Source organism: Schistocerca serialis, chromosome 4 (assembly GCF_023864345.2).
Source record: "Schistocerca serialis cubense isolate TAMUIC-IGC-003099 chromosome 4, iqSchSeri2.2, whole genome shotgun sequence".
NCBI classification, from domain to species: domain Eukaryota; kingdom Metazoa; phylum Arthropoda; class Insecta; order Orthoptera; family Acrididae; genus Schistocerca; species Schistocerca serialis.
In genome coordinates this window covers 221,996,274-222,019,398 of record NC_064641.1, presented here as the reverse complement: position 1 = coordinate 222,019,398, position 23,125 = coordinate 221,996,274, and the positions used below count along the sequence as shown (strand labels likewise).

The following is a 23,125-nucleotide window of genomic DNA, read 5'->3' as shown; positions in this document are numbered from 1 at the left end:
ACAAAAATATACGCAAATACAACAATATGCTGACCTTTCCGTCTACATCTGTTCCGTTTTTGAACAATATTACTCTCTTCATGCTTTTCTATCGACAATTTTTTCTAACTGTACCTGTCAAATTTCTCGGCATAGAAGCTTGCAAAGATCATACATCTCGCGAGTACAGAGAGATCCGCCAGATCCATGACCAGAACCAAGTCACGATAGTCTGTGATGCTAAATTTGTTATCGTTAAGGCCCGTCCACACGCAACGATCTATCTGCGCAAATGTCTGCGCAGACATATCGTAGCATGTGGACAGAAGATTTGCACCAATCTGAAGTGTGTGCAAACCTGGAAGTTGGAGTTGGAGGTTTGAGCGAAACCTCTCAAATTTGTGGGTTCAAACCACATCTGCGCAGACACGTTGGAGCGTGTGGACAGGAGATCGCTGCAAATCTGGCGCGAAACAGCTGTTTGCTCAGTCTAGTATTTGTATATGTGCGCACAGGGCATTAAAATGGCGGATACTCGTTAGTGTTTTCGAGAGTTTGTAAGTGAATTCATTGAAATATATAGAAACCACCCATGTTTGTGGAAGATTAACAGTAAAAAATATAGTGACCGAGGCAAAAAGACAACAGCATACAATGCTCTAATTGAAAAATTGCGGGCAGTTGACGACTCGGCAAACAGAGAAACGTTAATAAATAAATAATTTCGTTGCGAACTGGCGAAATTATTTACGGATGGATGTCGAAACTTATAATTATCTCCTAAAACTTCTAACCCCTCATATTATGAAAAAAAAATCTTGTATGAGAAGGGCAATTTCTCCTCATGAACGGCTGGCGGTAACATTAAGATTCCTAGCAACAGGAACGAGCCACAAGGATTTGGAATTTTCAACTACAATATCGAAACAAGCGTTGAGTGAAATAATACCCAACACATGTGAAGTTATTTACGCTGTCTTGAAGGATGAGTTCATGGAGGCAAGTCAAGTAAATTAAGTCTGTCAGCGAACTGTTTACCGAAAAGAGTTATCCAAAGTTCAGAAATCTAGAAGATCTGGTGTAGGAGTAGATCAAGTATACCAGCCAACTTTATGTTATTTTGATCTGCTTGGCTTTCTTAGTGATCAAGAAACGCCAAGACCAAGCAGGAGTACAATTGAAGATGAAATTGGAGTGTCAATGTGCGAGGAAATGGAACACGAGGAAATGTAAAACAAATCAGGTTCGCCTTGCAACTCTCAAAGTAAATTTACGTGAGAAAACAGCTTTCGCTTTAGCAGCCACGTCTACACTATTTTGACCGCTTTCTCTGTTTCCTGCGGTTGCTCTGAATGTTTTTTGCAACACAAGTTGCGAACACAGACCACAACAGAACTTCCTCCATTTCTATATTTCAAAATAACTGATTTAAATTTTTGACGTTTACGAGGAGCGTAGTCGCTTACCACTGATATTTCATTTCTACACCGACAGATGGCGAGCGAGTAGTAGATTGGGGTTTGTGTCGTGTGAACACATCACATTTGCAGCGATCTTTTGCATGTACAGACATCTGCGCCAATGTCTGCGCAGACAGATGTTTGCGTGTGGACCGGGCTTTAGACAGCTGGAGCGAAACAAGCGCTCCAAGCGGCGAGAAAGCGGATAGTCACATGTGTCGGAAGGACAGTGTTTGTCTTAACTACTCTCTAAATAGTTACCGAAATGGTTGTAATACTTTTGTGTTCCATGCGTCAGTAAATTACCAAGAGACATGAATTATTTTGAAATACATGTAAACACAGCCAAATCGCACCGATTCAATGACATAAGCTACAACTTATTCGTGAAGAAATACTTTTGAATATATTGATATTTGCAGCTTACCCCTCTGAAAGCAAGAGAATTTAAACACATTTTTCGATAAAAACACATATTTCATGAATGAGAGCATATATTTCTGCCCTCTGATGTTATTATCATAGGCACTTTCCTTGATACTTAAAGAAAATTTTATGGAGTCTCATGACAATCTTGCACTTCACTCAACTTTCTAATACATAGTATTTTTGTTAACGTAATTACTTTTTCTTCGAAAACAAATGTCTTGAATATTCTTGCCGTTTGCAGCTCAGATTTAGCAACAATTGTGGCATTGGTTTCCTCTGTGCTGGGAAAGAGTTTTATTGCTTTGGACGATTTATTATCATGCCTGTGCGATTTTGCGTTAAGCGAGAAGTGTAGTCGCTAATTTCGTACAGTGAGTAATGTGGGTACTACATTCCATATAGGTTTCCTATGATCCACATTCACTGATTCGCATGAAAGTGTAGTGAACAAAACCCCGCTTTGTTGGGTAGATACACAATGCCTTTCTGCAAAAGCTCAGGTCTTCTGCTATTTACTAGCAATTTTCTGTTATCAAAGAATAACAGCGGTATTCAGTAGATACATGTACGCTACAAGAGAATAATAAATAAACTATCCTGTAATGTTAAACTTTTAAACGTGGCTGCGTGGTCAGCGACCATTTGCAAAGTAAAATTAAAGCAGTAACAGCCCTCGGTCGCGAACGGCTGTTATTGCTTTAATTTTATACTGTAATGTACTGTCTTATACCTTTGAGGATCCTTAGGAAACTAAAGAATGATAAATGTGATCTCATTTTTTAGTTATTGTAGATTTTTATGGCACTACATATACTCCCTATTGTAAAAACTAAGTTAAAATCGATATAAACGTTAGCATTCACATTCATCCGATATCGTAGTCCGAAGTGTCGCTGCTTGGAATGCTGCTATCGCTGTGAATAACAAAAACGAGATGGAGTGTAGCGACTGTTACGTTGGACTGTGGATCCGCTCAGAATTAAAATGAAAAACGTTGAGCTACGAGCAACAAATCTGAAAGCGATATGAGCAAAAAGTAATCGCTGTGTTGTTGCATCGCCTCACAATTGGTAAATGAACCTGCAGACATGGACACGACCGTGAACTAGGGATTCCTATCTACAGTTATTATTAAGACCAGTTCACACTATCTGTAACAGCACAGTAACGTCATGACACCATCACGTCAAGGGCTATTCACACTGTCCCTCACGTCATGGGGCGTCAAGTAAATTCAAGTCACGTTATCTCAACTAGCATGGCTGTAATTAGATTTTTTTTTCGCGGGAATTGCGGCATTCGCAAGATGATTTTCAACTGTTTGTACACTCAAAGTGCACATACACAGCGTGGTAGCTTTTATGTACATGGATATCTGAGTCCACGTTTGTATGAAAATCATATTTATTGGACTCAAATGGTCTGCAGCGTGAAGGAATAGCTTGAATATTACAGAAAAAAGACAGCAGTGCAAGACTACACAAAAAAGACCGTGGATCCGAAAAATAGGGTATTTCAGACACTATACAAGGAGTTCAAGGAAGAGGAATTTTCATTTTATATTTTAGAAAGCCGAAGCATCAGTTTTTTTTATTTGTTATATCAAACTACACCCAGAATTACTAAAACAAACGCAGTGTTACGAGCTCCCATCACATCCCATGAAAAATTGGTTTCTTTAAGGTTAAGTTTCATTATGAGGCCAGTGCAAATTTTTTTGCAATAGTCATATCTCCCTCAATACCTTTCCCTTCAATATATATACAGGGTGGTCCATTGATCGTGACTTGGCCAAATATCTCACGAAATAAGCGTCAAACGAAAAAACTATAAAGAACGAAACTTGTCTAACTTGAAGGAGGAAACCAGATGGCACTATGGTTGACCCACTAGATGGCGCTGCCATAGGTCAAACGGATATCAACTGCGTTTTTTAAATAGGAACCCCCATTTTTTATTACATATTCGTGTAGTATATAAAGAAATATGAATGTTTTAATTGGACCACTTTTTTTGCTTTGTGATAGATGGCGCTGTAATAGTCACAAACATGGCTCACAATTTTAGACAAACAGTTGGTAACAGGTAGGTTTTTTGAATTAAAACATGGAACATAGGTACGTTTGAACATTTTATTTCGGTTGTTCCAGTGTGATACATGTACCTTTGTGAACTTATCATTTCTGAGAAGGCATATTGTTACAGCGTGTGAAAGGGTACAGTACTGCCCGACATTGAAAATAGGTACAACAGACTTCATTATTTTGTCAGAACAACACATTTTTTTCTAAAAATAACTCAATTTCAATTAATACAGCGAAGCCGGATACCAGTGTGGGAAAGAATGACAATTTATTTATTTAATTGATCACATGTGCACTCCCACAAAATAAATCCATACATCGAGTTTGGTGAGATCTGTGAAATGAATGAATGTATGGTTGTCTGCTAACCACAGATAGTGAATGTGAATATATGATCATGTTTGAGACGATCCTTTGGCCACCTTTGGTGGGACCAAAGAGATGAAATTTACCTGAGCTCTGAGCACCTGAAATGTGGCTGACCAATTCGGTAGCAAGGTGCTCCCCCACTTCAGCAGAGGTGCAAGAGGACCTGAAGAACGGCCATGTTTCGGCACTCTGCCGCTGGATCTAGTGTTGGTAAGACCTGTCTTAGGCGTGCTCCATAAGGACGAAAGAGTGGAGACATGGTATGCATGTGAAATACTTAAGAGTAGTTTAGAATAATAATTTCTCTATTTCAGGAACTTTTGTGGGGAGAATTAAATGTCAGGCAGGTAATATTAAGGGGACTGTAGTAATCTTTGGAAGTGACCAACGGTCACAATGAAACCACGTGTAGCAATAAGTTGAAATACTTCCGAGTGCTTAAGTTAAGCTGAATTACTAGCGTGTGTACTATAAGTTGGAAATATTTAATAAGAAATGGCGTGTGCAGGACTTGAAATTAGAGACGAGTACTTCCACGTTGTGAGTACTGTGCAAGTCTCAATCTGTGTATGAGACAAAGGATAAAGAGAAGTACTCGTCCATGATATCAGTTGAGGACTCGCGTGTGTGATGAATATGTTCTTAATATTACTTTGCGTGTTATGCTTCCGTGTGACGCTTGATTCAAACTATAATACTCTGAGAGAGAAGCAAGATGAGTCAGCCGTCTATCCAGCAACGCTACTTGGCTTGCATTGCACAGGAAGACGTGCATATATCGTCCAGAGTTCGTATTAGGAAAGAAAAGTTACGAAGTGGGGGCAGTGTCGTGTGAAACTGGGATGTATTTTAATTGAAGTGGGAAAGCTGAAGGTGATTGGATTATAACGTTGTGACTATTCCTTGTTTTGTATTGTATGTTGCCGGTGTGATGCATTTCATGAAATTTAAGTATGTGTGGTTTGCATGGGAGAGTAGCAAGGTATTTTCAGAGGTAGTGGGTTATGTATGTTCCTTTTGTACCGCTCGGTCTTGAGGAAAGTTTCGTGTTGATGGTTGTGAGAGTCGAAGTGTGAGATATAGCAAAAGATCCACCATCCTATCCGGAAAGTGCACTGTAGCGTTAAATAATTACGAGACCATAAGATAGAGAATCACCAATGTAAAACCATGCCCACTGGGCAGAATTTCTCATGTGTTATTGTTGTAGGTTATAGAATTTGTGTGTTTAGGTCATAGAATTTATCGGAATAAATAAGATAGTGAAAAGAAAAAGATTGGCGGCCTTTTCCTTCGAATTGTATGTTGTCATGATATCCAGAATTTATAATGTGTGCGCCATTCATATTCAGTGCGATGGCCACGTGTTGATCAAAGCCGTTAAATAAGAAAGAAAATGTTGGTATTGCCAGTGCATAGTGAACAGTCAGAGTTCTGTAAATTACTAATAGTCGGATATGCGTTTCCGTTGCGTAATATTCATACAGGAGAATAATTTGTAACTTAATTGTGAGTACTAGAGTTCATGTTACTCGACAAATAAGAATGAATCCACTCGCTTGGCAGACCACTCATCTTGCAGGCCTGATTGCTTGATGCCACAGCATGAGCCAGGCATGTGGGTGCCTCTCATAATTCCGATCCTGCCAGGATTGTGCTGTTAGGGTTTGCTGTTAAGATTTTTTTTATGGGATTTGTTAATATTTTTTCGTATATTGTGATAGCGCTAAGAAGTAATATTTTTTGTTTGTAATTTCTTTCTGGATTGGTGAGGATCTTTTATTTTTTATGTAATTAATTGCTATATCATCCAAGGCTGGAAGATCATTGTATAATTTTTTTTTTTTTGCGTAATGTCCGTAGTAACTAGGTCGCAGTCGAAAAGTGTAGTCACCATGTTGGAGAGTGATTCTGGGGTGAACGTAGCAGTGCAGCAGGAAGTAGGTGTCGACCTTGGGTTAATGAGCGAGAATGGCAAACACCCAGAAGGGGCTGAATTGGTCAGCGGACCGCGCCAAAGTGATCCTTTAAGTGGCGCGCTTTGTCCACAAGTGAAACATCTTGTAGTAACATCGGTAGAACATTATGTAGGAAATCAGCATATAGTGCACCATTTAGATAGCCATCGATTAAATGGGGTCCAATTATTCTTCCTCTGATAATGCTGCACCATACATTAATGCGCCAGGGTCGCTGATGTTCCACTTGTCGGAGCCATCGTGGATATTCCGGTGCCAAGTAGTGCATATTATGCCGGTTTACGTTACCGCTGTTGGTGAATGACGCTTCGTTGCTAAATAGAACGCGTGGAAAAAATCTGTCATTGTCCCGTAATTTCTCTTGTGCCCAGTGGCAGAACTGTACACGACGTTCAAAGTCGTCGCCATGCATTTCCTGGTGGATAGAAATATGGTACGGGTGCAATCGATGTTGATGTAGCATTCTCAACACCGACATTTTTGAGATTCCCGATTCTCGCACAATTTGTCTTCTAATGATGTGCGGATTAGCCGCAACAGCAGCTAAAACACCTACTTGGACATCATCATTTGTTGCAGGTCGTGATTTACGTTTCATACATGGCTGAACACTTCCTGTTTCTTTAAATAACGTAACTATCCGGCGAACGGTCCAAACACTTGGCTGATGTTGTCCAGGATACCGAGCAGCATATATAGGACACGCCCGTTGGGCATTTTGATGACAATAGCCATACATCAACACGATATCGATCTTTTCCGCAATTGGTAAACGGTCCATTTTAACACGGGTAATGTATCACGAAGCAAATACCGTGCGCACTGGCGGAATGTTGCGTGATACTATGTACTTATACGTTTGCGACTATTACAGCGCCATCTATCACAAAGCGAAAAAAGTGGTCGAACTAAAACATTGACATTTCTTTAGGTACTACACGAATATGTAATAAAAATGGGGGGTTCCTATTTTTAAAAAACGCAGTTGATATCCGTTTGACCTATGGCAGTGCCATCTAGCAGTCAACCATAGTGCCATCTGGTTTCCCCCTTCATGCTAGATGAGTTTCGTTTTTTGTAGTTTTTTCGTTTGATGCTTATTTCGTGAGATATTTGGCCTGGTCACTATCAATAGACCACCCTGTATATATATATATATATATATATCAGAGAATGTAAACATTATTAGCTTGTCATTACTTGTGATAGCTCCATTATGCATTAGGCAGTTCTTAACATTGTCCACTATACCAGGTGATGCCAAAGTGATGTCAATGTTGGAGCCTTCACCATCTCGACCATTGTAGGTGGGGGTATTACCTGGTCTGTTGAGCACCACAAGTTGCAGGGCCATGGTTGCTTGTTCCACCCTGCCTCCATTGGCATCTCGAGTGCCACTGAACCAAAGTGGGAACTTCACATTGATGCCCACCGCCACAGTGAATTTCCGCACACGCAGTGCTATGGTCACGCTAGTAAGATGGTAGCTATGCAGAGCGTTCCTAGTGTACACTGAAGCTCTATGATGTTGCAGTGGCTATTTGACAACTGTGAAATAATTGTAGTTGTTTGCGCTTTGTTGGTGGCATGTAGCGCAGCTTTTAGCTCATCACCAAAGCTTATAACCTGACATATGGCGGCTGCGAAAGCGATCTGTCCAGCAAGGGATTACGGCTCCTGCAGACAGAGCAAATTCAGTCTTGTCTCCTCCACCACCTTACACAGCTCTTGCATTACGAGTTTACTATTATGTGTGTTTAGTTGCCTTACACTTACGTCCATCTTGGGGAAAGTAAGTGTGGACATTACAGTCAGGGCACATCTTCTTCTAATCGAGCGCTATGCGCTCATTGGCTAGTGTTCACTGTGCGTAGATCTCATCCAGGTCGAAGGTTTCTTTTCGTCTTTCAAATACTTTCTTAACAAGATCTCTCAAGGCACCAAAGTCAGTGGGGAGATTCGTTGACTTCAACTGTATTCCCTCAACCGACAGTGTGGGACTGAGGATGGTCAGGCCAGATGCACTGGTATGCTGAGTCAAGGGGGCTTGGCATAGGTCAGGGCAGAGTATGCAAATGGCAGATTAGGTTAAGGAGGGTGTTAGATTATGAGTAATATGTAAGCACTTTGAGTGACTAAAAGATTATTTACTGATCAATCCCATTTCACTCACAACAATGAAACATAAAAATCAAACCAATAAAAATGAATATAAAAATTTACATTTATTTGAAGACAGCGATTTTAAATAGCTATTTTGAAAACCCCATTAAATTTTTAATCTATATAAATATGACTAATATGTAGGAAGAATTTAAACTTGACTTTTTTGTTGATAGAAATAATAAACCAAGAGAGAAACAATTTGTACGTAATATATTCAAAGGATATTTTAAACCATCTTTAATTATAGAATGTTTCAGACGTTAGGACCATAATGACATTATTAATGTATTAAAGCACATTTATAAAGAAGAAGAATACAAAATGAGATTTAATAGTTATGATGAAACTGATATACACTACTGGTCATTAAAATTGCTACGCCAAGAAGAAATGCAGATGATAAATGGGTATTCATTGGACGAATATATTATACTAGAACTGACATGTGATTACATTTTCATGCAATTTGGGTGCATAGATCCTGAGAAATCAGTACCCAGAACAACCACCTCTGGCCATAATAACGGCCTTGATATGCCTGGGCATTGGGTCAAACACAGCTTGGATGGCGTGTACAGGTACAGCTGCCCATGCACCTTCAACACGATACCACAGTTCATCAAGACCAGTGACTGGCATCTTGTGACGAGCCAGTTCCTCAGCCACCATTCACCAGACGTTTTCAGTTGGTGAGAGATCTGGAGAATGTGCTGGCCAGGGCAGCAGTCGAACATTTTCTGTATCCAGAAAGGCCCATACAGGACCTGCAACATGCGGTCGTGCATTATCCAACTTAAATGTAGGGTTTTGCATGAATCGAATGAAGGGTAGAGCCACAAGTCGTAACACATCTGAAATGTAATATCCACTGTTCAAAGTGCCGTCAGTTCGAACAAGAGATGACCGAGACGTGTAATCAGTGCCACTCCGTACCACACGCCGGGTCATACACCAGTATGGCGATGACGAATACACGCTTCCAATGTGCGTTCACTGCGATGTCGCTAAACACAGATGTGACCATCATGATGCTGTAAACAGAACCTGGACTCATCCGAAAAAATTACGTTTTGCCATTCGTGCACCCAGGTTCGTCATTGAGTACACCATCGCAGGCGCTCCTGTTTGTGACGCAGCGTCAAGGGTAATCGCACCCACGGTCTCCGAGTTGATACTCCATGCTGCTGCAAACGTCGTCGAACTGTTCGTGCAGATGGTTGTTGTCTAGCAAACGTACCCATCTGTTGACTCAGGGATCGAGACATGGCTGCACGATCCATTACAGCCATTCGGATAAGATACCAGTCATCTCGACTTCTAGTGATACGAGGCCATTGGGATCCAGCGCAGCGTTCCGTATTATCCTCCTGAACCCACCGATTCTATATTCTGCTAACAGTCATTGGATCTCGACTAACGCGAGCAGCAATGTCGCGATACGATAAACCGCAATCGCAATGGGCTACAATCTGACTTTTATCAATGTCGGAAACATGATGGTACGCATTTATCCTCCTTACACGAGCCATCACAACAACGTTTCACCAGGCAGCGCCGGTCAACTGCTGTTTGTGTATGAGTAATCGGATGGAAACTTTCATCATGTCAGCACGTTGTAGGTGTCGCCACCGGCGCCAACCTTGTGTGATTGCTCTGATAATCATTTGCATATCATAGCATCTTCTTCCTGTCGGTTAAATTTCGCGTCCATAGCATGTGGTGTAGAAATTTTAATGGTCAGTAGTGTAGAAATATGGGAAGTAATACAAAACTCAGATTCTCTTTTCTTATGACCGTAAAAAACGTAACGAATTATAATTTACCATTAAATAATATACCAAAATTAATACATAATTATATTAAAGCCTATTCATTATTTTTAATAATTTCTCTTTCTATAATTAGAGATTTAGAAGATAGGGAATGCAATAAAAATCAACTAATAAATCTATATCACTGGTACAACAAATGTGGTATGAATCTTATTCCTACATCAGAAAAGATAGAAAAATTGTTTTAATCTTATTAAATTTATTATATAATACATAATTTTTAATATTCATAAGGCCTGTAACACAATTTTATAGAACTACTCTTTTATCATACTGATATCAGAATTCTTACTTCAACTGCTTGTTGACTAGATTTTTAGTATCAACATCTAATATTATCTGATTAACTGTACCTTTTCTTTCACTTCACTCTCAATTAACCTTATCATAGATTCGCCATTCAGATTTTGAATGCTTTTGTAGTTTAAAGTGAAGATGTTTACCTTCATCAATGTGCTTTTATCATTTTTCTCAGTATAACTTTTAGGTCCAGTCGAAGCCTAACTTGTTATCCATTTACTATCTCCTAACTCATATGTCCATTCACCCACATACAACCTTTTTCTTAATTGACTTTGCCATCATCAACATATACTACAGAATCGGTATCAAAAAGTATAACTTTTTCATAGTTTATTTCGTCTATCATACAGCGTAAGCCTAGCTTTCGATACAGTGAAAGCTGCTTTAAAAATATTTGTAACTGTATTATTTTCCACAAAATAATCCTTGAAACTGAACTTCATCTGAAACATATTGTCATTAATAAAACTGATATCTATACCATCCAATCGAGCATCCAGTAATATGTCATAAAATCGCTGTAAATCTGTTACATATTCTGTTTGACTCATATTTTGCCTGTGCCCAAATTTCCCCCATAATGAATTAAGACATATCTTAGAAACAGCTTGTTTCCCTGGATTTTCCATTATTCTGTCAGGATCTAAGTCAATATCTAATTTCTCTTTAACTGTTTGGTACATTCCTCATCAGTTACAAAATCATGTGGACTGATTTCTAATTTTATTTTAATAAAATCTTTCACATAATTTTTAAACAACATGCTGTTTTTATTTCTAAAATCCCTTACTTCATAGACATCTAAAATTTTATATCCCATTTCTACAGCCACCTTTACTTCATCAGCTACTAAGTTCCAATAAAACGTCTTTATTCGTCATTGTGATTATATGTACTTATTCTTTTCTTCTTCCACTACTTTACATTTTATTAAACCATACAAATTTTTAGAATAATACCTTGGTCTATATATTTTTCTGTGGTGTTGCTCAGCATAATAATAGTAATATTGTAAAACTGGATAACGACTGCATACGTCATTATATCTTATTTTTGTGCAAACTACATCTGCTTTAGGTCTTACTTTTATTGCATTTGTTCGACCATCATATAAAGCATATCTTTTGAATTCAGTGGTTCAACAATTTCAAGTAACTGTTTTAATTTCTTAAGCTTTTTATACTCTGCTGAGTTAAGCCAATCACATTCCCACATCTCCACTGAATTATATCCCGCATTTCGTATGTCTGCACTTCCAGTTAAAGTCTTTTTTTAAAGGTCATCCATTGTTTCTTTATTTCTATTGTTGATCGTCTCAGTTTTAGAACATCTTTTACACCCATGCCAAAAACAACAGTGGTATTGATGAACAGCACCAGTTTCTTTATCAAATTCATCTACTTTTTCCCCATCTATTTTTACTTCTTCGCCATTAAGAGTGTGCATGATATTATGATTGTTTAAACTGTTTAACCAGTCTATGGATTCCTTACTGTAATTTTCTTTTTGTTCTTTATCCAATACAGTGATTGTATTTTCAGGTAAATGTTTAGATCTCTAAATGGATACACAAACACCTGCAACAGTTAATGAAATAATGGATCAATACTAGCTTTCTCTAGAAATTATTTTATTAATTCCAAAGAACCTCCTTTGGTCACTACTTTGTGTACAGACTCTGCAACAGTCTTTAGTCTCATAGAGCTTTCTAACTAGCGCCTGTTGACCTCAAACAAGTGCTTTATTCTCCTCATCGAACTTCTTATTAGTCTCATTAAGTTTTTCATGTAGTTCCACATTGTCCTGCACTAAGAACCTTACTCTACTAATCGGATGTCTTACACTGCTCATCGTATTTACGCAACTATAACCGCCCCAAGCACCTGTTGGGATAGCATCTTCCGGCACTATCTATTCTCACTTCACTCTCTTGTAGATAAACACACCTCAGCTTCTTACTTCTCCGGCGGTCTCGGTTGTGAAAAATCTGGCGTTTCTGCTATCTCCTTGGAATGCAGACCAAACTTTCCCTTAACGTTCTCACACTTCTCTGTCTCAGCATGACCCAGAGGCAACTGTTTTGGCGCCATCACCCTCGCAGGCTGCAACACTTCCGTGGACTATGGCTGATTGCGACTCGTTCATGTTCTACAGCCTAGGTTTTGCTGTAGTAATAATTACACAGTTGCTACAGTCTTTGTCACGACTTGCAATTATTCAGGTTCAGCGAACCACAGATGGAAAGGGAAAATTCATAATGCGAGGGCCGTTCAATGAAGAGTAATCATAATTTTTTGTTGACAACATACCGTTACTCATCCTCATAATTTTCACGGTCCTTCTCAAAGTAGTCTCCTATGAATATGATGCACTTGTTGCAGCGTTTCTGCCAGTCTTCAAATACACGTTGGAAATCATTTTTTGAGAGGTCCTTCAAAATCGCCTCTGTAGCCTTCATCAATGCTTATGATGATTGATAATGCTTCCCACGAAGGCTTTTCTTAATGTTAGGGAATAGAAAAAAAGTCACATGGGTCTAAATCCTGACTGTAGGGAGGGTGAGGGATGCACTTCACGTTGATTTTTGCACGATATTCAGCAACAACATTGGCAATAGGCGGCCGCACGTTATCGTGCTGCAGCATCCAGCCTGCTTCACGGAAATATGGACTTGCAATGTTTTCAGGACACCCTGTAGTATTGTCCAGTTACTGATGTGTGTGCAGGTACAACATGCTGATAAACTATTCCATGAATATCAGAGAATGAGATGACCATAACTTTCCCTGCAGAAGCAACCACTTTTGCTTTTTTGGGAGTGGTTGATGAAGGAGATTTCCACACTGAGCTTTGCGGTTTGCTCTCAGGATCAAAATGATGTAGCCAGGTTTCTACAGCAGTGATTACATTTAGAAAAAACTTCGGATCTTCCTCTAACATCAGCTTTAACTGCTTGCAGACCTGCATGTGAATGTCCTTTTGTTCGGTAATCAACAGTCTTGGAACCAATTGCACACAAACACGTGTCATATCTAAATTTTTTGTCACCAACGTGTGGGTGGCACCCAATGAAATGCTCAGTATTTCAGAAAGTGATCTAAGATAATTCGTCATTCCTCTCTCACAATGACAGCAGCAGTGTTGATGTTTCGTTCCGTAAGAGCAGTAACTGGAGCACTGGTTCCACCTTCCTTTGAAATTGATTGCGTCCCTTCTTTAAACATTTTAAACCACCTTCGGGCTGTGCTGTAGGGAAGAACATACTCTTGATAGGCCTCCTGTAACATTGCATAGGCCTCAGCTGAAGATTTGTTAGGATGAAAGCATAATTTCAAAGATGTATAATGTTCCTTGCGTGTTACCTCCATTACATCAGCATGCAACACTGAACATGTGTGACCTTGCCTGCCTCTCACAGGAGGGAATCAGGAGTCCCAACAATGAAACTACTACGGCGTGTCTGTTGCACATGAAGATAACAGAATATCATAAGGTTAAATTCTAGCGCGAGAATTATGACAATAAAAATATGAACATTCCTCATTGAACAGCCGACCGTTGTGGTCGAGCGGTTCTAGACGCTTCAGTCTGGAACCACGTGACCCCTAAGATCGCAGGTTCGGATCCTGCCTCGGGCATGGATGTGTGTGATGTCCTTAGGTTAGTTAGGTTTAAATAGTTCTAAGTTCTACGGGACTGATGACCTCAGGTGTTAAGTCCCATAGTGCTCAGAGCCATTTGAACCATTTGAACCTTATTGAACAGCAGTCGTATTAATAACCATTAACCAAGCATCAAACGACACATACCCCAATCATTAAGTAAGAAATCTTCAAATATCCCATGAAACAATGGTATACCACTGTTACCAACCCTGGGTTGATTGACAGTCAGAAAGTGTCTCCCACAAAGTAATTTACATATTATTACACATCCTAGAAAATCCTACTGTTTTGCTAAAGACTCGATCGAAGTTGACATCCTTGGCAGGAGTCAGAAAGCCTACTGTTCTATCTTCAGTCTCCGTCATAGCAGAAAAACTAAAGGGGAAATACTTTTGTGAAGCAACTAATGTGCTTAAAACAGTTTCTCATGGGATAACCTGAATGGAATACTAACTTCTGCATGCTCCTCCAGCTCAGTTTACTTCCCTGCTGCTTAAGAAATTAGGATTAGCGATTAAGTCGCAGTCTAGGTAATAAACATCGAAACTACGCACGGCAGATACTTCTATTCGCCTGCAGGTGACAGAAGATGCCTTGGAGGAGACTGTCGGATTGTTTTAGCATCACAACCTGTTTCTTATTTTCAAGTTAACTTAATTGACAACTCATGAACAACACCATGACAGGATCACGAATTATCGGGGAACCATTATACAGGAAGTTGTGGACCCCCTCACATATTAACTCTGTAAATATATGGGACTGCACTGAAGTGGAGAGAAATGGCGAGAGCATTCGTATTGGAAGGGGCAACGGTGGTCCTGTCACATATTTTGCTGACTGTCTACCGCTGTACCTGAGTGTTCAGCCTGGCTGACTACCCTATGAGGATCCTGGGTTCAATACCCGGCTGGATCAGAGATTTTATCCACTCGGGGCTGGGTGTGGTGTTGTCCTCATCAAAATTTCATCATCATCTACGAGCAAGTCGCCGAAATGACTTCAAATCAAAAGACTTGCACTAAGTGGCCAAACAACCCCATATGTTATCTCCCAGGCAGTAACGCAATACGATCATTTCATCTCATTTCTTGCAGATACACTCGAGAATCGCGGTTCTCTGGTAACTACCGAATAATAATACTTCAGATACTGGTGACAGAGTGTGAAGCAATACGGCGTGGTGGGAACGAGCATCCAGTTACTCTTCTCTTAAGAATACCCGCACTGTGTTGAAGATTTGACTGAAACAGGTACACAAAACTCGAAAGCGAAAGAACTCGACCTATCACGGTATCAATGCCGACGTCTGGAGAGCCACGGAAGACTTATCCACTCACGAAGGCATACTCCACACAACCATCAGCAGTCCTACATCTTCTTGGTCACTGCACACAACATGTAAAGGCCACTTTCCACCGCCCTGAGAATTACCCATGTAGGTCAGGTCATTCCGCGATACTTAGGAGTTGCGGAAGCAAAATTCGTTGAATTTAAAAGTGACCAATTAAAACCACTGCTACCTGACGTAAAGTTTTCTATTCTCGTCTGAATTTATACTAAGCAATCTCGTTTGGAGCCCCACATGTTCGCCAGTGTCACTTTTGCATACAAAGGGAGAGGGTAAAACTTAGATTTTGAGGCTCCCAATTATTGTAAAGCTTACAGATCTGCGTTCCTCTGTCTCTCTAACACTTAGTCTTCCTCGCCTTTTCCAGAATGGCCCTCGGCCGCAGTTTGAAGGGGAAGAGGTGACTGGGGGATACGAAACACACCAACCGAGAGCAGTGCAGGACTGGCTCTCTTTACTGAGTGGTGGGAAGGAATTTTCGTCAGAATTCGAAAACGCCAAGGATTCTCTCCTTGGTGGCTACACGTTTTGTCATCTTCCTCATCCAAAGGCCTCTCTCCCATTCTCAAAGCAACTAAGGTGATGGGGAGAGATTTTCGTTAAACTTGCCCTCTTCCTCACAAAAGGTGCACCTTTGTCGCGCTCAAGGTAACGTAAAGTTACGGACTGGGAAAAGTGTTCGTAACCATTAGAATTTGAAACTGTAGTTCCTGCCCTACTGAATTTTTCCTTCCTCTGCCACCATGATGTGTTGAATTTTACTTACCCTCACTCTCATCCAACTGCAGTTGCACATGGAATGAGGAAAAAAGGAAATTTATTTAAATTAAATCGATTACAAGTGCTATCTTCCTTCTAGAAGGCTTTTGGTGGCATCTCCCCCATACAAAATTTGCATGTCACACTCAGTGCAGTGTCACTGGCTTGACACACAGACGATACATTTCGTTAACCAATACGAAAGTGGATAGCACTGACCTTTCAAGTGGACTTAAGACTGAGCCAGGTGGAACTATAAAAGTGATTTCTATCATCAGAGGAATCTCCCTTGCTTACATTGGTTAAACTAAGAAATACAACTTTCAGCATTCGTTTGGTTATTATCAGGTTATAGACACATGAATAAGTTTTAATGATGAATTTATTTTTAAGATTTCATACAGGGGGCTTTTTCTCAACATTTACCAATAAAGTTTAATCAACAATAGTTGGTTTTATGAAGTTTTTCTAGGGGAGACATTATTGTAGTATTATTAGCGGATACAGTAGTATTGAACACCTACCGAGGAGGGCAGCACAAAATGTTACAGGTTCGTTTGATCCATGGGAGAGTGTCACAGAGGTACAGAAAAAACTCAACTTCCAGGCTCTTGAAGATAGATGTAAACTAGCCTGAGAAAGAATACTACCAAAGTTTCAGGAACTGGCTTTAAATGATGACTCTAGGAATATACTACAACCCCCTATGTATTGCTCATATAGTTGTCATGGGGATAAGATTCGAATAATGACAGCATGTACAGCAGCATTCAGACAATCATTCACCCCTGCTCCATACAAGACTGGAACAGGAAGAAACCCTCATAACTGGAACAACAGGACTTATCCTCTGCCATCCATTTCACTATGCTTTGCAGAGTATAGATGTAGATGTAGGTGCAGATGTAGATTATTCATTGTCTGGCTATACCAACAGTTCTGTAAAACCTCTGTTTATCTAGGAGAATATTGTGTTCCACACAGGAAACTGCCTTAGATGAGTCACAGAGAATAGCAAATGGCACTCTTCTGTTATGTAGTGCTTGTAAAATTTATTAAGTGAATGTGTAAATGCCATTCTCATTTGTGCAACTCTTCTGACATCCCAACTGTGATTTAGTGAGGATATTATGGTCCTTAGATAGGGTACATCATCTTCTAATGGATTTTGGAAAATGGTGCCAGTAGTGTAAAGAATTGGTAATTATTGATGTCTCTCTGCTCACCTTTCTTACAAAGGAGATTACCAATGGTGTATTTCAATCTGCCTGCTCTTTATACATTTATTATTCACATGCTTTCTTGTAAAGTGCTGTGTCATACATTTACATTTGAAACATCCCCTTAGAAAAATTTATGAATGACTGTGCTGATCAACCTCTTACATTATTTGATTTTCAAACAGCTGAGCAGAACTGAATGTACTCAACATTTTGCTCTTTACCTATTCTGATCAACACTAAACTGACACACAATATTTTTAGCGCAACGCAATCTGTCTTTCAATAATCCCTACAAATAATGGCCCTGACTAACACCTATACCTTTCACAAATCACTTACCTCACAAAAATCTTCGTTACTCGAACTACTGCAATACAGCGAGCGCCACTACTGCCAGCTAAATAAAAGATTCAAACTACTGAAGGCACTAACTACTGATAGGCATAGTTAGCAAATGAAAGATTTTGATAGAGAACAAACAATGTATTTACCTTAATAGTGTTCAAAAGTCATAATATATATAGCAGTTCATGACATCCAGTCATACAAATTTACTGTCTCTGATGGACACACGTCCAGATCATCCGCCCTGAAAACTCTGCCATTTCTCTCCCCACATCCACCACTACGGGCGACTCACCTCCAACTGCGCAACGCTACACGCTGTTAACATCCAGCTGCCCAACACTACAATAGCAAACAACAATACAAACCAGCCACAGACTGCACACAGCACAGCCAGTGATTTTCATACAGAGCGCTACATGGCGTTTCCAATATAAAAACTTATACAGCCTACTTACATAGCCCCCATGCTCCCCACAAAAAATTTTTCAAATTGTTTTGGGCAGTGGCCAATACAGATTTGAAAAAATTTTACATAATTACAATAACAAAGAAAACAAATGCACACACTTATTGATACAATGTTGGTCAATAGCTAAAATTTTCTCACAGTCCATAAAGACAGTCCTGATCATTCATCACAGTAAAATTGCAGTGTTTTTTTTTTCTCAAAGTCCGAGCAGTAAAAGAAAATGCACACGGAAGTAGTGGATATCCATGCAGTCTTGAAGAAGTAGTGTTGTTCTTCCAACGGAAAGACAGTGCTGACTCTTGACATGCAGACTGGTAATGGGCCACAACAGAGCAAACCCACAGCTGAGTCAGTCGAAGTTCAAGAATATTGGTAGGTAGGTCATCACAGAGTAGACCCACTTTAGTCCTGGTAGAGATTATGGTATTGGTGGGCGTCCAGTGGTGCAGACCCTCTGCAGTCGTTGTATAAATAATGGTATTGGTGGGTCATCAAAGGTACAGACCCACTGTAGTCCTTGTAGAGATGGCCAGCAGCCATCTGTTGCAACTGTGCAGGTGCACAATCACCATCAAATAGTCTTGCAGACAATATAGCAAGTCCATGAACCACCAATTGTGCACTCACAAAGCTTTTGGAATTGTTCTTAGAACCAGCAATGCTGTTAACCAGTCCCTTGCTGAATTATCAACACACGTGCGAGCACTAACAGTTCCAACTTCTCACGTACTGTGCATATACTATGACCAACATAAATGTGTGCAGTGAAATGAATGCTTACAAGTTACTTAATTTGATGATCTGGTGTCAATTACAATTTTATAACATGAGAATACAATGACAAAGGTACAAAATACATCATTAAAGAACATAACATACAGATAACATTTGTAGTAATAGGGACTTTACAAAAGAATAGAAATAAACATACACATCAGTGTTACAGGAATTATGACGTAAGTAAATACATAACATCAACTTCACACGTGAGCATTAAAACAAAACAGAATAAATAATGTCTAAACATCTTTACATATTAAATAACATATTATAAATGCAAATTATGTTTGAAGCTAACAGTATTCCTCATCATAGTGAATGTAGCTGAGTATTAGAAAAATTCTACAACATAAGTCTTATTAGCTAAACACATAAAGACAGGAAAAACACAAATACACAAGGGTACACACACACATAACGGAATAACAGAAAAGGAAAGGGCAGGGTTTGTTTTCAGTGAGTCTGCAGTCCAACCCAAAACCTCATTTCATAGATGTTTCCTCTTATTTCACCCTTTTTTTTAATACCTTGTCAATCCATTTCTTCCAATTCATCACAACTCATTCTCTTATATAGCCTACTCCCTCTTAAGCTAACTTAAATCTACTGAGCTCAAATGTTAAACTAAGGGACGTTAAACAGCCTACTTACACATTCATCGCATACACCACACATTTTAAGTAATGACTAATGCAACCATTTTAAGCCTTCATCCTGGTCCAAGACTGAAACCGGTAGGTATTTGGGTTTAAAATAAAAACAGCTGATCATAAAACATACATTTTATACATATTTCGATCTCTCTGTAAATCCCCTGAGTTAGAGACCCATTACATATTTCAGAAAAGAGATAACTTATTCTAGGGGAACAAATATGTAGTAATCTTTTGGAATGAGAAGTTTTTTCTTTTGAAAGAATACATAATTTTCTTCACTTCAGAAAGAGAAGTGGACAAGACAAGACATACACATGATTGAACTTTCCTTCACAATGTTTTAATTTTTCCCTTCAACAGCATGTCCTTGTATTTTCTACTACCACACAATTAAATAAATATGCATTATTCTATTCTGTCACTTTACCCTCTTCTGCACAATTTTCAGATATGTAAAGTAACTAAATACTTTGTAAATGGTTAACACAAACTTAACTGTGTAGGAAACGGAAATCTTATTTTCACCTTTGACAATTAGCCTTCATCAGTAATTACTGTTAACACAACATGATTTACAGGAGCCACCCTTTTTGTAAAGTTATGTATAGACCATCTGAGGATCACACTTTTGTTACACTTTGAAATTTTTAAGAGTTTTTTTACTCAAGAACAATGATGGTACATTTACACTCTTTTTATTAAATCTAAATTTTACAGTGAGGTCGCAACTGAAAATTTATTCAACCAGAAACTGTGTAGCAGACATGCTGAACATGCAAGAGATGATGTACATCTATTCTATAGTAACAAACGGAAAGTGTACCAGCCTTGTTTAATAAATTAAGGTTTCTTCTTGTTCCATTTATCTACAGTGTTGAGTAAAGAAAAATGGCCGCTTAAATGCCTCTTTACGTGCTGTAATTAGTGTAATCTGATCTTCGAAGGGATTTTAGTATTTTCTTACATTTCTCACAGTTAGCTTCTGTCTTCAAGCATCTGCCAATTACGGCTTTTCTCAGTTTCTGTGATAGTCTCTTGAGGGGCAAAGAACCCTATCAGTGTTCAAACAGCCATTCTGTGCCCCATTAGTCCTATACTGTATTGTAAACTTGAATAATATTGCAGTATGGGTTGCCCAAGAGTTCTGAGAACACTTTCCTTTGTAGACTGATGGAATTTTCCTAGTGTCTTACCAATGAATCAAAATATGCCACACATTAATGAAATCAGTTACTGACACTAAAATTCTAGGGACATGGATACAAGACAATTTGAAATGGAACTGTCATGAAAAGGAACTTGGTAAAAAGCTCTCAAAAATTTGTTGCGCTCTCCATGTGTGTAAGCAGGTCAACAATCATTCAGGCATATTATGCACACTTCCTGGTATGGGCTAATCTTTTGGGGAAACTCAGACACAAACAAAAAATCTTTAGGGTGCATAAAAGAGTAGTATGAGCTACCTGAATCCTAAAGAAATTGAAAACATGTAGACAACATTCCATACAGCTGAAAATAATGAGCCTGCCAAGCTGTGTATCCTGTTTGGAAAGAAGTATATTTTAAACAGTACTGGACATCTATGACCAAATAGGCATGTTCATAGCCACAACTCAAGAAATGTTAGTTATATCCAAATGTCCCAGTGTGTAACATTATTGTATCAGGAAAGTGTTTCGCAAATAACAGTTACATTATTCAACAACCCATCTATTTAGCGAGTGTAAACTGCAACTACGTAGAAATACTTGTGGCATCTCATTCTGTCACCGAAAACACGAGTGGACAGTAGTGTATAAACATTCCATATGTCTAATATTTGTCATTACAGTTATTCTTTGACGTTATTGATATGGCTTGCACAGCTTAAAAGCCAGTTCGTCCTTGCACAGATATCAGCAGACGAAACGAGGTGTAGCTGTATAGTCACAGCACTAACAGAAGACTTAGCCGCTCAGGTGCAAGATATACTCGCTGCACCGCCCAACACCAAACGGTATGCGTCAATTATGAACGCGTCTGCCCCTGGTAGCTGAGTGGTCAGCGCGACGGAATGTCATACCTCCACGGGACCGGGTTCGATTTGCGGCTGGGTCAGAGATTTTCTCCGCTCAGGGACTGGGTGTTGTGTTGTCCTTATCATCATCATTTCATCCCCATCGACACGCAAGTCGCCGAAGTGTTTTCAACCCGAAAGATTTGCAACAGGCAGACGGTCTACTCGACGGGAGGCCCTAGCCACACGGCATGTTTATGTGTGAACTAAGAACGTGTTAGTGAAGCACCTGTCACAATGTCACAATCGGAAGAGAAGCGACTGGAGAAGCTTTTACGGTCTGAGGAGCTAGGAAATCGAACCACGTCACAACTTTTACGCCATTTGAGCACACTGGCTAGCAACACACTGAGCGACGACGTACTGCGCAATATTTGGTTGTCCCAATTACCCTAGGACACACAAAAATTATGACAGTGTGTGAGGGTGATTTAAACGCATTAGAGCGAACAGCGGATAGGATCATCAAGATTTATCCAGCAACAAATATATCATCACTGAAACCATGGCAAGGGAATATGTCTGTAGTGACACTAGAATCGATCCAGTCGCAATTAGTGGAGCTTACCACGCAAGTAGCTGCATATAAGACTAGTATAACCTGAACTGAACTGTCCGCCATGTTTTCTCCAAAGTATAGGATGTTCATACTTGTTTACTTATTAGTCACGATATGAGAGGAGATGTGTAATTTAATGAATTGAAGAATTCGTCAGAAATATGGATAACTGTCAGCTGTGAATTGAAGTAACGATTGCAAAAATGGTTTTCGTCCTTTTATATTACCTAGTGATCCTAAATGAAGGAAAAGATGGGCCATAGCTTGCCCGGGAAGACAACTGGGAACTACCGAGCACTCAGTTATGTATTATCAATATGTTATGTTATGTTAACCAGGGATGTAGAAACAACGGAGATGCTCCATCCCCGTCGCAGCCGCAGTGGTCCGCAACCCCACGACGACTACTGCAGTCCACTTCACTCCTCCGCCACCCCACACCGAACTCAGGGTTATTGTGCGGTTCGGCCTCCGGTGGACCCTCTAGGGAACGGCTCGCACCAGACGAGTGTAACTCCTATGTTTGCGTGGTAGAGTAATAGTGGTGTACGCATACGTGGAGAACTTCTTTGCGCAGCAATCGCCAACATAGTGTAGCTGAGACAGATAAAGGGGAACCAGCCCGCATTTGCTGAGGCAGATGGAAAACCGCCTAAAA

The 23,125-nt window shown here is 39.7% G+C and overlaps 1 protein-coding gene across 1 annotated transcript in view; it reads right to left on the bottom strand.

Annotated features, from left to right (window-relative positions):
* LOC126473986 (BTB/POZ domain-containing protein KCTD9) overlaps nucleotides 1-189 on the bottom strand; it is a 42,511-nt gene extending 42,322 nt beyond the window's left edge. The window contains exon 1 of the mRNA XM_050101373.1: nucleotides 35-189. Coding sequence (XP_049957330.1) covers nucleotides 35-82 — 48 coding nt within the window. The 5' untranslated portion in view covers nucleotides 83-189. The remainder of the gene's footprint in view (nucleotides 1-34) is intronic.
* Between the last annotated feature and the right edge of the window lie 22,936 nt (nucleotides 190-23,125).